The 17,178-nt window shown below is 42.1% G+C and overlaps 1 protein-coding gene across 2 annotated transcripts; it reads right to left on the bottom strand.

Annotated features, from left to right (window-relative positions):
- Positions 1–8,153: 8,153 nt before the first annotated feature.
- dpysl4 (dihydropyrimidinase like 4) lies at positions 8,154–15,438 on the bottom strand. Of its 2 annotated transcripts, none has more exons than XM_084740397.1 (15): positions 15,148–15,438; positions 12,138–12,226; positions 11,869–12,053; positions 11,606–11,770; positions 11,277–11,338; positions 11,065–11,145; positions 10,883–10,951; positions 10,592–10,712; positions 10,265–10,421; positions 9,964–10,105; positions 9,631–9,715; positions 9,429–9,514; positions 9,160–9,339; positions 8,457–8,622; positions 8,154–8,355 (listed from the first exon to the last, which is right to left on the bottom strand). In XM_084740397.1, the coding sequence occupies exons 1-15, from the start codon at positions 15,436–15,438 to the stop codon at positions 8,264–8,266; spliced, it is 1,971 nt and encodes a 656-aa protein (XP_084596523.1). In that variant the 3' UTR covers positions 8,154–8,263. The 2 variants fall into 2 exon arrangements, with proteins under 2 accessions (XP_084596523.1, XP_084596524.1); XM_084740398.1 differs by lacking the exon at positions 15,148–15,438 and adding an exon at positions 13,222–13,331.
- Between the last annotated feature and the right edge of the window lie 1,740 nt (positions 15,439–17,178).

Here is a 17,178-nt window from a genome sequence, read left to right as displayed (position 1 = left end):
TAAAAATTAACGCAATTAATCATGAGTGGCAAGTCAATGCGCAAGCATTTTAAATTTGGCCCATTGAGTTCGGCACGCGTGTGGTCCGCGGACCACATGTGAGCATCATAGTTTTTCTGTCACTGTTAGTTCTGTATCAGTTCTAAAAGTTGAAGTCTCCATGCAGAGCTGCAGTGAACAGAAGGACAGACGCTGCTGTGTGCAGCTCAGCTCTCAGTTAAAAGTCGTCACGTCGCCTCGAGTGAAATCCAGACCATAACTTTTTTCACTGATGTAACTCTGCTGTCACCATAGAAACAGATCATCAAACTTTGGTGATGTCATGTCTTAACTTGTCCACAGCTCCTCTCTGCTCACCGCTGCAGCTCTGTCTCACCCCGTCTGTCACACAGTGTGTCTGCTGATTGATCATCACTTCTAACCAATCAGATGTGCTGCTGTAGGCGGGACATTGAGCCAGACTACAGAGTGTAGTTGTGTATTATACTGTACAGTGTATAATGATCTAATATATGTATAGTATATACACAGTACAGCACTGTATAAGTTTGAAGTTTTTAATATTATTACCTTTATCATTACTATGATCATTATTATTACATTACATCACTATGGTGATAATTACAGACAGACAAAGATCAAAGACAAGTGCATTTTAAAAATAATTTAACTCTAATCCCAACACTTTATTCTTTTTTGCTGATCTGAAAAATGATCCGATCCGTGACTCAAAACCGTGATACGATCCGAACCGTGAGTTTTTTGATCCGTTGCAGCTCTAAGAGCGAGGCAAGTTTATTTATAAAAAGAACAAAGGCGGGACTATTAACAAGAACGCAGTGATTTGTACCTTGTGTATTCAATTGATTAGTCATGTACTACAATTTTGTAATGTCCTAGAATTCAAATTCTTTATTTGGGGACCTTTAGCAGATGAGATTAAAATGCGATTAATTACAAATCCTGTAATTAATTACATTAATTTTTTTAATCGCCTGACAGCACTAATAAATAGACTCATAGATTAAAGGTATTTATAGATTTATGAATGAATGATTTGTAAAATGAGCTCGCTGAACTGTTCGGTCTTAAACTGATAAAAACTGATCTACGGTCAGTTTCTGTTACTGTTAACACCTTGAACCACGTGACTTAAATTCGGACGGACGCACCTGAGAGGAAATGCGCAGGGCGCCGTTTCCCCGGAATCTTCGTAGCGCTACGAAGGTTGAACTGAACGTTTAACAACAGACAAGAGAACTTCAGACTGACCTACAGACAGTTCACACTGCACACACACACACACACACACACACGTGTTCTGTCCAGCAGCTACAGACACGTCACAACTCACCTGCAGGTCGGACAGAAGCTGCAGCTCTTTCGCTGCTTCGGTGTTCAGCTCTGCTGTCGGTGACCATGTGACGTCACCTGCTCTTCCTATTGGCGGTAACGTCGTCGGTGCAGCTGCTTCATCAGCTGGTTTGATGAGCTCATTAACTCAGTCCTGGTCCTGAGAGACACTGTCCTGCATGTTTGAGATGTTTCTGCTCCAACACACCTGAGTCACATGATCAGGTTGTTGTCAGGCTTCTGCAGAGGTTTGATGACGAGCTGATCATCGATGACGAGCTGATCATCGATGACGAGCTGATCATCGATGACGAGCTGATCATGTGAATCAGGTGTGTTGGAGCAGAAACATCTCAAACATGCAGGACAGTGTCTCTGAGGACCAGGACTGAGGAAACACTGGATTAACACACGAACACCTTGAGACTCAGAGTAAAACTGCACATTATTAATAAACATATAGATTTATGGAGCTGCTGCATCTTACCTGAACTCACCTGAACTCACCTGATCTCACCTGAACTCACCTGATCTCACTTGAACTCACCTGAACTCACCTGAACTCACCTGAACGCACCTGAACTCACCTGATCTCACCTGAACTCACCTGAACACACCTGAACTCACCTGAACTCACCTGAACTCACCTGAACGCACCTGAACGCACCTGAACTCACCTGAACTCACCTGAACGCACCTGAACTCACCCAACAGAAACAACAATTTATTACTAAAATATCAGAATCACATTTATCATTTGACACTAATCTGTTTTCCTTTTTTTTAGATTTAAAATCCATTTTCAGATCAGATTCGTTCAGCTGCATTATAAAAACATGATCTTATTTAAAGTCAATGTGTTGCTTTGAACTTTTTTCCTTCAGGCTTTTTTTAAAAACAGACTGTTTCAGCCTAAAATGTCTGATTTCACAGCAGCTTCTCTAAAACTGTGATTCGTGGTCTGATGTTGTAGGTTTTTGTAAAGAAACTGCAGGAGTGAAAGCTGTGAAAAATAATTAATCATTTCTTAATCAAAGGAAACTTGTTCTCAGAAAAAAGTCTCAGGGCTGCGCAGCAACAAAAGATATTAATAAATATATAAATGTAAATAATAATGACAAATAAATAAAAATACAATAAAAAGGTAAACAATAAAACATGGAGCTTGTTCATGTGTGATGTTTGAGCAGGGCTGCTCTGATTGGTGGAATCCTCCTGAAGCTACTATGATTGGCCCAATTTGCAGAAATCACAGCGATTGGTTGAATTTGTGTTAATGACAACATCACAACTTCCTGGATGGACTGACGTTTGTCAACTTGATGAACTGATCCAGACTCCAGTCTGTGGCGCCACCATCAGGTCACCAAGAGTCTGCTGCTTCAGTTTATCACCAAACACAGTCGTGTCTGGAAGGAAACCTCAGACTGATCAAGTGCGCTCACAGAGGAACTTTGTCTGACTCCTAATGTAACCATGGCAACAATCAAACAAAAATAGTTTGTATGATGAAGAAAAAACACGTACAAATTCCCATCAGCCCCAGCTGCACATTAATGTTAGCATGCTAACACACTAAACTGGGAATATAGCAGTCTAAACATTATACCTGCTAAACATTAGCATGTTAGCATCTCACTGTTAGCATGTGGCTGCTAGCATAGATGTTAAAGGCTTACTCTGTAGAGACAAAGTGATTGGTCACATGTTAAAGGGTTATTTTAGTCAATGTGATTAGTTGTAGATAAAGTGATGTCTCACTCCGACATGTTTCTCTTTAAAGTTTATTCATGCAGCTCTCGTCACAACTGGAAGTACTTTTACATTCACTACAGGAACAACAGCCACAACAACAACAGACGCATCGTCACCATGGTAACCCTCCTAACACTACACATGGAGAGGGTGTGGTCCAGAGCATCTGTGAGGACAGAAGAGCAACCTACAGACAGACAGACAGACAGACAGACAACGGACAGTTCAGCCTACAGGAGCACAGATGCCATGATGGAACCTGAACTGGCAGCCATGTTGGAGCTGTATGCTAAGCTAACCAGCTGCTGCCTGTAGCTTTACATGCACTTCACAAATATGAGACTTCAATTTAATCTCTCAAAGTATCAAATTGTTCCTTTAAGGACACAAAAACACCTGTTGTTACCCTAGCAACAGCCAACATGGCTGCCATGGGCTGGACAGTGGCTGAACTGTGCGTGAATGCTACGATCACTGATGCTAACACAGTCAGGATACAAAAACTGTAAAAAATACAAAATGATCACATGGTATCAAATGAATCAAATACACTGTTAAAAATCCCTTTAGAGGTCACAGAGCAGCTGTGACATCACTTCCCTTTACAGTCAGGGTCAGAGGTCACATGGTACATGTATACCCTCTAATGCTGCCTTCAACTGGGGTCGTGTTCACAATTCGTGTTCCCGAGTCATGTTCATGAGTCGTGCACACATCTTCCCATGTCGTAACTACGAGTTCACAAGTTCTGTTTGAAGGCATCAGCTCAGACTGCCGATGTGTTAATACACCTGAAACAGAACCTCCATCATACGGACGTCCAGTAAAACAAGCCGGACGACTGGCTGATCAGGCTTTGGGATCAGCAAATTGTGATCGGTGAAACCAGTTCAGGGATCATAAATTGAGCACAGATATTGGTAAATCCAGTCTTTTGAACAGTAAATCAAGTTGAGAGATCTATAAGTCAATCTTAGGGATTGGTAAATTTAGTTCCAGGATCATTAAATTGAATTTGGGGATTGACAAACAGAGCTCAGGGATTGGTGGATGCATCCCGGGATTGTTAAACCAAGTTCAGGATCGGTAAATTGAGTCTGGGGATCGGTTAATCAAGTTCAGGGATTGGTAAATTGGGTTAAAGGATTGCTAAATCGAGTTTGGGGATCAGTAAATTGAGTTCAGGGTTTGGTAAATCAAACTCAGATGTCGGTAAATCCAGCTGGGAGACTGAGTTGAGTGGTAAATCAAATTTAAGGAACAGTAAATTGGGTTCAGAGATTAGTAAATCAAATCAGGAATCGGCAAACCGACCTCACGGATCGGTGAATTTCAGATTTATTAAATCAAATTTGGGGATCGGTAAATTGAGTTCAAGGATCAGTTAATGGGGTTCGGGATCAGTAAATCAAGTTCGAGTATTATTAAATTGAGTTTGGGGATATTTGGTGCTCAGACCTCAAAGCAGGAAAACTTTTCTGGCTCATGTGTTGGTGAGAAGTTTTAAAATTAGTTTCATCATCTAGGCTCGGAGCGGAGTGTGTTCCTGCTCTGAGGTCAGTTTACGTGTTTCATTTCCGTCCTGTAGGGCGACGTGGTACTGAAGGGATTGCTACTTGCAGGCTACCACTGGATTTATTAGCACCATTTATCAGCCGATGTTTCACAAAAAGTCTAGGGGTATTAATGATGTTTTCCATTCATTTATTGATCAATAACTAAAATGAAGCTTATCAATAAAATGATATTGAGCTGGTCCTGACAGGACGGACCTGCTTAGTTCAGACAGCATCAGACCAGAAACATGTGACTCTACCACAGACGGATGAATTCATATCAGATCTATATGGATCTACATGGTTCTAACAGAGATATGGACCAGCAATAATCTATAATCAAATGGAAAAGACCTTCAATCAGATGAAACACTAAAGAAGTGACGTTCATATTAATGACTGCAGTGGATTTAATTTACAATGAGCAGGATGAGTTTTGATGAGGACAACTGTAAAAAAAACATCTGGAAATATCTGGAAGAACCAGCAGGTTGATGGACCAGGCGACTTGGTGACCAGGCGACTAGTTGACCAGGCGACTAGTTGACCAGGCGACTTGGTGACCAGGCGACTTGGTGACCAGGCGACTAGTTGACCAGGCGACTTGGTGACCAGGCGACTAGTTGACCAGGCGACTAGTTGACCAGGCGACTTGGTGACCAGGCGACTAGTTGACCAGGCGACTTGGTGACCAGGCGACTAGTTGACCAGGCGACTTGGTGACCAGGCGACTAGTTGACCAGGCGACTTGGTGACCAGGCGACTTGGTGACCAGGCGACTAGTTGACCAGGCGACTTGGTGACCAGGCGACTAGTTGACCAGGCGACTTGGTGACCAGGCGACTAGTTGACCAGGCGACTAGTTGACCAGGCGACTTGGTGACCAGGCGACTTGGTGACCAGGCGACTAGTTGACCAGGCGACTAGTTGACCAGGCGACTTGGTGACCAGGCGACTAGTTGACCAGGCGACTAGGTGACCAGGCGACTAGTTGACCAGGCGACTTGGTGACCAGGCGACTAGTTGACCAGGCGACTTGGTGACCAGGCGACTAGTTGACCAGGCGACTTGGTGACCAGGCGACTTGGTGACCAGGCGACTAGTTGACCAGGCGACTAGTTGACCAGGCGACTTGGTGACCAGGCGACTAGTTGACCAGGCGACTTGGTGACCAGGCGACTAGTTGACCAGGCGACTTGGTGACCAGGCGACTTGGTGACCAGGCGACTAGTTGACCAGGCGACTTGGTGACCAGGCGACTTGGTGACCAGGCGACTAGTTGACCAGGCGACTAGTTGACCAGGCGACTTGGTGACCAGGCGACTTGGTGACCAGGCGACTAGTTGACCAGGCGACTTGGTGACCAGGCGACTAGTTGACCAGGCGACTTGGTGACCAGGTGACTTGGTGACCAGGCGACTTGGTGACCAGGCGACTAGTTGACCAGGCGACTTGGTGACCAGGCGACTTGGTGAGCAGGTTTACTGATAATAAAAACATGATGAACACTATTAATGAACATGAAGTATGCTAATACTATTACTACTGCTGCCACTTTTATCAGAGTACTGAGAGACAAAGAGAACACGATGAAGTGATGAGTACACATTTGTAATATTACTTCAGAGTACTTCAAATGACCAATGACATTCAGTACCAGCTGAGCTACCCTTGTTTCAGGATTTAGTACTAGATGTTGGGTTGTGGTACTACCCTTAATGTAACATTCAGTACTAGTTGTATGGTAGTTGTAGGGCGTGTAAAGCTGTTGTACTAGTTTTATGGTTTAGAACTTGTTGATGAACTACTTTAATATTAAGTAGTAGGTGTACAATAAATAACTTGTTGTAGTGTTGTATTACCATTGTTGTAATATTCTGTATTAAACTGAAGTAAAACTTTAGGATTTAGTACCAGTTGTTAGGTGTTTATTGGGTTTCATAGTATTTGTAGAGTTGCAATACATTGTTGCAGGGTTTAGTACTAGTTGTAGGATTCATAGTATTTGTTGACTTGTAGCACCGTTGTTCAGTTTTTTCTATCATTAGGATTTAGTACTAAAGATTTGGTACTTAAGTACTAGCTGTAGGGTTGCTCTAGGGTTTAGTACCAGTTGAAGTACTACTGCAATAGGGTTAAGTAGTAGTTGTATGATAAAGTACTTGGGGTTGTATTACCATTGGTGTAATATTCAGTACTAGTTGAGGTGAAATAGTTGTAGACTTTCATACAAAGTCTTGGGTGTTTTAGGGTTCAGTATTTGTTGTAGGGGGTTATAGTACCATTGTTTAGTAGATCAGGGATTAGTAATAAGTACACTGTTGTAGGATTTAGTACTAGATGCTGGGATTTGGTAGTACCATTATTGTAACATTCAGTACTAATTGTACAGTAGCTGTAGGATGTTAAGGTTGTAGTGGGGTTTAGTAGTAATTGTAGAGTTGTAGTACTTGTTTTAGGGTTTAGTACTTGCTGAAATACTACACTAATGAGATTAAGTAGTTTTGTCAGGTAAAGTAGTTGTTTTAGGGCTTTAGGACCATTCTTGTACCATTCAGTACTACTTCAATTGCAGTAGGTTAGTACCATTATTTAAAAAGGTTAGCCCTGATTTTAGGGCTTAGTGTTTGTTAAAGTGCTACTCAGATAGGATTCAAATTTTCATTCGATAATTGTAGGATAAAGTACTTATTGTAGTGTTGTATTAATGTTGTTCTAACATTCAGGATAAGTTGAAGTAAATTTGGGATTTAGTATCAGTTTTAGGATTGTAGTACTAGTTGTGGACTTTAATACCAACTGTAAGGTGTTTCCAGGGTTTAGTACTTGTTGTAGGGTTGTAGTACCTTGGTTTAGTGAGGCAGAGTTAAGTAGTATTTGTAGATTTGATTTGTTTAGTACCTGCTGAGGTACCATCGTTGTAGGATTTAGTACGAGTTGGATGGTTGTTGTAGGGTTTGATGCCAGTAGAAGTACAATTTCTGTAATATTTGGTACTCAGTGGGTTTTAATGAGTTGTTAAGTTGGTAAACTACAAGTTGGAGTTCTATTATTGTAGGACTTAGTACTTCAGTAACTGTTTTCAGACTATTTAGTACTAGTTGTAGGGTTCAGTACTTTTAGTACTAGCTGTACACTTGGAAAGAGTTGTAGTGTTTAATACTGTATGTTGGAAAGTACTACAGTTACAGGGTGTAATACTACTGGTAAGGTTGTTGTAGGGTTCAGTACAAGGTGAAGTACTACTTTTATATGGTTTTTATGGTTCTTGTTGGGTTCAGTTGTAGTTATAAGGTGTAGCACTGGATGTAGGGTTGTGGATTTTCTACTAGTTAAAGTACTTTTAGTTGTAGGACTTAGTACTAGTTGTACAGTTACAGGGTTTTTTAAGGTTTTAGTTGGGTTCAATACCAGTTTAAGTAGTACTCTTATAGTACTTGTAATTTTGTAGTAGGTATTAAAGTACTACCGTTTCAGGATGTGTAAGGTTTTAGTAGGGATCAGTGGTAAATAAAGTACTACTTTTGTAGAGTGTAGTACTAGCTGTGGGGTTTGACTGTATCTTTCAGTAAATTGATTCTTCTTTTCTTCTTCTTGTTTTAGGACAAAGACGTGATGTTGGATCGTCCGCCAGGCGGCGCCACGATCCTCTGAGTGGAGCGACGAGGGATGTGGTCATCAACCTGAGCTCCTGTAGAGAAGAAGAAGAAGAAGAGACTTTAACGTTTGCCCAGAATGCACCTGATCAGATTATTGATCAGAATACTGTAGATAAGTGTGTGTGTCCACTACCTGCCAGGGTGAATCCTGATTGGTGGAGGTTCCGGGTGCCGCTCTGGGTTTTCGGACAGGGCGGCCCCCTGGTGGTTGGAGTGGGCGGGACTGATTTAGTCATACTGATGACATCATGGACTGGACCATCATAATTTCCACGGGGGACGCCGCGAGCCTCTGCCATCTGAAGTGAGAAGAGAGAAGGAGGACTGACAGATCAGTTAACGAATCAATTAACAACTAGTTAATCTGTCAGTTGACTCACTGATTACCAACACTGATCCTCCGTCAGAGGGTTAGGTAGTTATCAGTAGGTTAATGGGTGTTAACAGTTAACTAACTGTTTAACCTCATATCTGGTTAACCAGTAGTACTGCAGATTCTGATCTTCAGAGTTGTACATGGTTAACTGTTATCTGGTTATCCAGCAGTGAAGGTGGTTTATCTGTTAACCAGAAGTTTGGTTACCTTGCTGCAGGTTCTGATCTTCTGTAAAGAGTTTTAGGTGGTTATCAGCGAGTCCAGTGGTTAACTAACTGTTAAACCCGTTACCTGGTTAAACCATAGAGAAACTGGTTTGCTAGTTAGCAAGTCAGTTAGTTACCTTGCTGCAGGCTCTGATCTTCTGTCAAGTAGGTCATGTGGTCAACTAACTGTTTAACCTGTTATCTGGTTAACCCGTAGTGAAGCTGGTTTATTGGTTACCCTGTTGGTTAGTTACCTTGCTGCGGGCTCTGATCCTCTTGTAGACCATGTCTGGGAAAGCCTTCCTGGGGACGAAGCGTCCTGAACCTTCGGTCACGTTGAGTTTTCCATCCTCAAGAACAACTCGACCGCCGCTGATCACCACTGACGCCACACCTCGAAACTCCAGACCTTCCAAGACATTCACCTCCACCGTCTGACAGACACAGGAAGAGGATGAGGAGGATCAGTTTATGACGACTGATTCATTTTTATTATGAATGATGAAGATCGACGTGTTGTTACCAGGTTGTGAGTCTTTGCAGAAACAGTTCGCATCTCCTTCGGGTTCCAGACAACGATGTCAGCGTCTGATCCGACAGCAATGCGTCCTGAACACACACAGGACAGACGTCAGTCACATGTCTGAATATCATCACTGCTAAATAAAAAGGTTCAGTTTTTATTCTCTTGTGAGATTAAATGTTTTCATCTCCTGATGTGATACCTTTGCGTGGGTAAATGTTGAAGAGTTTGGCAGCATTGGTGCTCGTTACTGCGACAAACTCATTCTCATCCATTTTACCCGACGACTGCAGAGAGACAGAAACACAAAGAGGTGACATTTTATTTCTGCTCAGCCTGTTTCAAATCAATGGATGGTCTAACAGCATCTGAAACCTCTGAAATGGTTCCTATGAAGGGAACCGTGTGAGACCAAGTCTGTAGCTCTCTGAATCTCACATTACACCCACTTCACTCTGTGACTGGTCTGCTGTGGGGTGTGACACAGTTTATAACACTATGAATGTCTTCAATCATCAAAGATTGTTGATCTTACCACGGCTCTGTCCCACACTACAGACATCCTCTCCTCGATCCCATTGGTTCCCTCTGGGATCAGAGTGAAGTCATCTTTACCGATTGCTTTTTGAGCTGTGGAGAAGCTGGCGTGAGCGCTGGATGTCACCTGGAGGTCTCCGCTGGAAAAAAACCCACACATGTACCTGTGAGATTCACCTGGAGGACCTGGAGTGTTGAGGTGAGACTACAACAACATTCTAAAATATCAAAAACTGATATCAACACTAAAAATTGTAAAGAACCCCAGTATCAGGACAGACATGTAGAGTTGTACTAACCATGCTAACAGGGACGTGAGGTACTGTGGAGTTGAAGGGTCAGGGTTGAGGGGTGGACTCATGACCAGGGCAGCAGCCGCGGCCCAGTCTTTTGACCAATAGTGAGAACCATCAGTGGCCAGACCAACTGTGATTGGCTCTCCGTACACCACCATACCTGAGGACAGAAGCAGGAGGATGTTTAAGCTACAACGTCTGTCTGAGCACCAGGAAACTGTCCTGCCCTGAGACTAGGGCAGTAGCTCCTGGTCGGGTCTCTCCTGAGGCAAACTGAGCCAAACTAGATTAAAGGATGTGATGAAGAACAGGTGAGGGTGATGATGTCACCTTTCTTCCTGGCTTTGGCGATGACATCAGCAGCAGATTTGCTCATCACCTTGGTAATATACAGCGGACAGTTGGCCTGTTTGGCAATGGTGATGGCCCGATACACCGCTTCTGTCTCCACCTGAAATATGACAAACATAGGTGTAACTGCAGGTATGTTGCTGATTAGGGTTAGGGTTTATTACGGGCATAGTTACAGGTGTGTTACAGTTGTAATTACAGGTATGTTACACATGCGTTACAGGTGTCATTATAGGCACGTTACAGGTTTATTACTGGTGTGTTCATTACCTCCTCAGGGTGAGATAAAACATGTCCTTCAGGTCCAGTGATGCCAAGAAAGAGAAGCTTCTTTTGTTCCTGAAACACAAACCAGTTTAAACCGGTATAAACTGACTGTAAAAATATAAATCACAAGTAAAGACTTAATGAAAAGGTTGAATGCTTCTGTCTCATTGGTCAGGCTGTATTACCTCATCAATTATGTCCCCGTTCTCAGCATGGACCTGTGCGATGGCTCCAAGATCCCGGAGGACCCCAAACGCCTCATAGAGCTGAAACCACGAAAACAGGAAGCAGATTGAGTGAAAGGAAGAGAGAAGACGTATGTCTGCGAACAGACACTAACGGATGCATCATTACTGGTAACATCAGTAACAACAATGATAATAAACATGTTGTTGACCTGAGAGTCGGAGCTCTGGTATTTGTCTCTGTAGGACATGAAGAACAAGAAGGAGTTCACACCTGAAACACAAATACTACAGTTACTACAGGTACAAATACTACAGTAGAGAGAACAAGAACATGGTTTTTCAAAGTACTTTTGTAGCTTCTAACTGACTCTCTGTGCTTTGAAGTTTAGATTCTTTCCTGTTTGTACTTTCAGGTTTCTGCTTTATTTTATTGTGTTCAGTTGCTAAAGAGTCAAACCAATGTACACGTTCCGAGTTCTCGTTATGTTCCGTTACTTTGTTACGTTCTGTGTTCTCATAAGGTTCTGTGTCCTCTGACCTTTGTCTTTGACGAGCGTCTCCAGCTCCTCATACAGCCCGTCGTGCCAGCGCGTGACGTCCACGTGTAGAGAGAAGTCGCAGCACGCCCTCTGCTCCGCCATCTCCTTCCACTGATCAAATACTGACAGTAAACTAGTCCCCGGTTCCACCAGAACATGGTCAACTGTAAGAACACAACACCTCTGTCAGTACTGATCATTAATGATTACTGATTATTGGTTATTGATGTGACTGATGGTGAGTATTGATTATTGATCTGACTGATGGTGGTGGTTCCTCCAGCCACGGCGGCTCTGGTTCCCTGGTAGAAGTCGTCTGCGGGGCTCAGGCCTTTCTGCGGTGCCTGCAGGTTGGTGTTGGCGTCAATTCCTCCAGGGATCACCAGCTGACCGTACGCGTCCACCGTCTTCACACCTGACGGGACAATCAGGTTCTCCCCAATCTGTCTGATCACGACACATGATGTAAGTTGGACATCACGGGATCAATAATCAATAATAATTCGTATTATCATTCATATCAATATTTACTTGATGGCTCCGTCCTCAACGTAGACGTCAGCATAGAATGACTGATCATCATTTACAATCTTTCCTCCTTTGATGATCAGACGGTCACCCTGGGAACAGACAGACAGAGAGGATTCTGGGTAAAACAGGAGGTTTGGTTCCTGTGAGTCAATCAAACTTTATGAAAATGATTTACTGCTGTTTTTCTTTTTAAGAAGGTCTCATTAAAACATTTCGATATCTTTGAGTCAATATATTACTCTGAGCTCACTGTACTTTAGTTAATCTAAAGGCAACAGAAAGTAATCAAGGTACATTACTTCAATATTGAGATACTTGGATTACACTAATGATATTAGTAACTATATCTAAATACATTTTAAGGGAACCCTCCTGCCCTGATCAATACTGTATTTGACATTTTAAATTTATGTTCAAACGGGTCACATGATTGTTGACAAACATAAAACACAGTGTTTGTAAACATCCTGAAATAATAAAGAATAAATAATGTGATTTATCAAACATTTAATGGTTCCAAACAAAAATAAACATGTTCCACATTAAAATATGAACAAATATGTTTAATTATATTCATTTCAGCCTCTGATGGTTAAATTAAAATTCATGAGGTTCCCATTTTGGACTCATATATTTATTTATATTGTACCTTTAAATCAATCAATACTCTGATTTGTAATATTGATTTAAATTGTACACGTATTTATACACATTTCTTATTGTTGTAGCACATATTTTACAGACTTCATCATTTGTCTGGATATATTTATATTTCTCTTCAATCAGTCAGTAATTTCATCATATTGACATGAAGCACAAAGAAAACACAGAGCAGCTGTAACATGAGGATCAATAATCTATATCCTGAATCTGATTGGTGATCGATCACTCTGCATCTCTGCAGCTGAACCCTGTGAAGACAAACCGAACCGGCCTGGCCGGCGGAGCGGGCGGTGACTGACAGGCGGAGCTGCAGCTGCAGCCTCAGCGGCCCAGCAGCAGCATCCTCTGCTGCCTCTGAGGCTCGGCTCGGCGCGGTTCGGCTCGGTTCGGCTCGGCTCGGCTCGGCTAAACTCGGACTCACCGCAGGTCTCACGCTGCTCTTCTTCATCCTGATCGATCCGTGATCGGCTGATTAATCCACACGCGCTCACACAACCTGCTATTGTTGTCCCCCTCACCTCTGACGTCACTTTCACCGACGCGCGCGCGCGCACACACACACACACACACACACACACACACACACACACACACACACACACACACACACAGGGCTTCCGCTGTGGACCGTCACAATAAAAGATCCGCAGGCGATCAAACATGATTAATATAATTTATGTATCTAAATCTTTTATAATCCTGAATATAATAATTGTTTTGAAGTCTTTTTTCTTTCCTCCTCTTTTTATTCCTGTTTTTTGTATGAAAATTGTCTCTTTCAGTTTCATTTTAATACTGATGTCTGTTGCTTATTTTTATTTTTTCTGTCTTTTGTCTTAATTTTACTCAAATCAAATGAGATTAAAGTTTTTTGCTCAAATAAAGAACATAAAAACAAAGTAGTCAGAGTCTCCATCATGTCTGTAATCAGATCCACATCATATAAACATGAAATACTAATCCATAATTAAAAAATATGATCATTTTAACGATCAAAATAAAACAGCTGGTTTATTCACTTGCTTTTATTTTGAAATGATGTCCTCGGAAGTATTTTCTGTGTTGGACTCTGATTGGTCACGAGGAGACAGACATGCCGGGTGCTGATTCCTCATGTATTGATTGATTTACTGATGGGATTATTGATCAGTGACTCAGAACAGCAGCACTCGGTACAGAAGTGTTAAAATAAATTAAAGTGTACTTAAAGTAAAAGTACTCAGTATGTATATGTTGTGTATGTATATATGTATTAACTGAAGTTACATGTGTTTAATGTTGCATCTCTCTTTAATAGATGTATATTTAATATATATAATTATATTATTGACACACTGCAGGTAGTAAATAATAAATGATAATTGAATGTATTATTTAAGTTGAGGATCATCAGGATGAGGATTTATGGTTACGTGACGGCGCCCTCTGCTGGCTCTTTGTGGAGAGACACTGATCACTGATGATCAGGAAAGTATTGATTATCTTCAAACACAACTGTCATGGTCCAAGGCCTCTGCAGGGACGGATGATTACTTTCAAAGTGTAATCTGATACAGGTCATGTGATCGTCCGTCAGCCTGCAGAATAAACCCTCGCTGACGTGTGAGACGTCACTGTCACTTAACACTGCGTCTGTTCAGTGTGTTATAATGCTTCATGAACTGTTTTATCTCCAACAAAGTTAACACGGGTCTGAGGCGACGTCTGTGCCATACTTTGGTCAAAGAACTTCAGGGATCAGGCACCAGAACCCTCTCAGCTGTTACGGAACAAAGTGAGCAAATCCTAAACACCGTGTTGAATTCTGGGTATTCAAATCAGAAAATGACGGGCTTGTTTGTGGTTTGACGCCCCAGATTCCTAAATATAGGTGCTAAAAAATATAACATGATCAGATTACATTTATTCACACAAAAAAGAAGGAATTAGATCTGCAATGATCAATTGATTAACTGATTATTGATTGATTATTAAAATAATCAAGTATTTAATCAACTATTTTGATTATTGATTAATCATTTTGAGTCATTTTCTCAGAAAAAACATCATTTTCAATAACATTTTCTGATTTTCTACTTCTGAGGACGTCGTCTTGGATGTTGAGAAATATTGATCAATATTTTCTGACCTTTTAGGGTCCAAACATTTAATTGATTAATTGAGAAAATGAAAATGACAGATTAATTATTAATGACAATAATCACCACATGAAAGACTTGAAAAAAACATGTCGAGCACAGATGGACGTGAAATTTAAAAGAATCATTCTATAGAAGGAACATCTGGACAAACAGTCAGAAATGTGGAAAAAGACGTTTGAGATTCATGAATGTAAATAAATGTGAACCTCTCTCTTGCTGTAGTTTTCTCGGACGTGTCCAGAGGGAAACACCACTGTCTGTCCTCCTCCTCCTCGGGCTGCGTCTCCTCCATCACGGCCATCACTTCGAGTTCTGGCAGCACGGCGGCGCTGCGTCTGTGGACTAAACGACTCAAAATTCAACGTTTTGTTCTCAAAGGCTCCTTCAACGCTGCAGAACATTCCACCATACTTCATCCGTGGGCGAGGAGAGTCAGAACCAAGGCGGGACAGCAGAGAGGAACAGTCGTCCTCTGGAGAACACCTTCTCTCAGACATGCTGGACTCTTCTGAGACCAGACAAAGATGAGGAGGAGGAGGAGGAGGAGGAGGAGGAGGAGGAGGAGGAGGAAGAGGAGGAGGAGGAGGAGGAGGAAGAGGAGGAGGAGGAAGAGGAGGAGGAGGAGGAGGAGGAGGAGGAGGAGGAGGAAGAGGAGGAGGAGGAGGAGGAGGAGGAGGAGGAGGAGGAGGAGGAGGAAGAGGAGGAGGAGGAAGAGGAGGAAGAGGAGGAGGAGGAAGAGGAGGAGGAGGAGGAGGAGGAAGAGGAGGAGGAGGAGGAGGAGGAGGAAGATGAGGAGGAGGAGGGTTGGCTGAAGACCTCAGACGATAAATGAGGAGACAAGGAGGAAAGGAAAAAGGAGGCCATGGAGGAGGGGAGGAACTGTGACCTCAAACTGAGACAGAGAGGAGATGATGTCTCAAAGATATTCAGTTTCCTGTCAGAGAAGAAAGAAACCAGAAAATATTTAATTCAGAAACAACTCAAAATGTTTTCACATGTTTGGATCTATTTTTCAACTAGTGATCAATCTGGCAATACTTTTTCCAATAATCAATTAGTTGTTTGGTCCATGAAAACGTGCAAACGTGGAGTGTATGGACGGATGGAAGTGCGCTCCACGTTTGCACCTATTTTTTAAGTTTATCTTGTGACGGTTGTTTTCATTGTGAAAAATATTGATCAGTGTTTCTCAGATATCCAGGAAATGAACTTGTTTTTCAAAGTATAACTGTTGAAACACGTTGTTCATATTTCAGGCAACATCAAATGCAGAAGTCGACGTTTCGACTTCCTGTGAGACTTCAGGTGGATTCTTCAGGACATTTTGACTGAGAGGCTTGTTTCAGGTAAAACCAGTCAGAGGACTGCTGATTAACATTTCATCATCATCGTCATCATCATCATCATCATCATCATCATCATCATCATCATCATCAAGCAAAGTAACAGATTTGTGTTTCTCTCTTTTTGTACTGAGGCTCTGAATAACTCTCATCTGTCTCTGGTCACACAGTTTATATTAAATATCACCAGCGTGAGACTTTCTAAACTTACAAACGTGTTGTTTGATTCTGTAATCAACAAACTGAGCCAAACGCCATGTCCCAACCGACAGACAGACAGACAGACAGACAGACAGACACACACACACACACACACACACACACACACACACACACACACAGGTCAGTGCTCATTATTGTCGATGCTCTGCAGCTCTGAACTGGATTTCTTTGCCGCCTGTCACATTCACTTTATCTCACACACACACACACACACACACACACACACACACACACACACACACACACACACACACACACACACACACAGTGGACCGTAACAAAGTGTGTATCTCAATGTTACTATGAAGCTCTCATGTTTTAAACTGACTCTCACTGATAATCTGACGGTAGTAGTACAGTAGTACTGTGTAATACATAGTATAGTAGTACACAGTAGTAGTACTACAGTGTAGTATACAGAATGGCAGTAGTACACAGTAGTAGAACACAGTAATAAACAGTCCATACTGGATGCAGAGGGATCAGATTTCTGTATCAGCTTTTTATTCGTTTGTAAAGTCAGTCTGTGTTTGTATTTAGTATTTGTGAAACTCCAGCTGAAGTCTCATGTCTCAAGTTGTCCATCAGACTGTAAACGATGGCGGTAGATGAAGGAGGCCTGGTCCAGCCTGTGGTAGATCTACCTCGACCAAGGAGAAAGAGAAGAAGAAG

This window comes from Lutjanus erythropterus, chromosome 17, assembly GCF_056507025.1.
Source record: "Lutjanus erythropterus isolate fLutEry1 chromosome 17, fLutEry1.hap2, whole genome shotgun sequence".
In the NCBI taxonomy this organism is placed as follows: domain Eukaryota; kingdom Metazoa; phylum Chordata; class Actinopteri; order Lutjaniformes; family Lutjanidae; genus Lutjanus; species Lutjanus erythropterus.
Note: the sequence above shows the minus strand (reverse complement) of the source record. Positions and strands in the feature narration are given on the sequence as shown.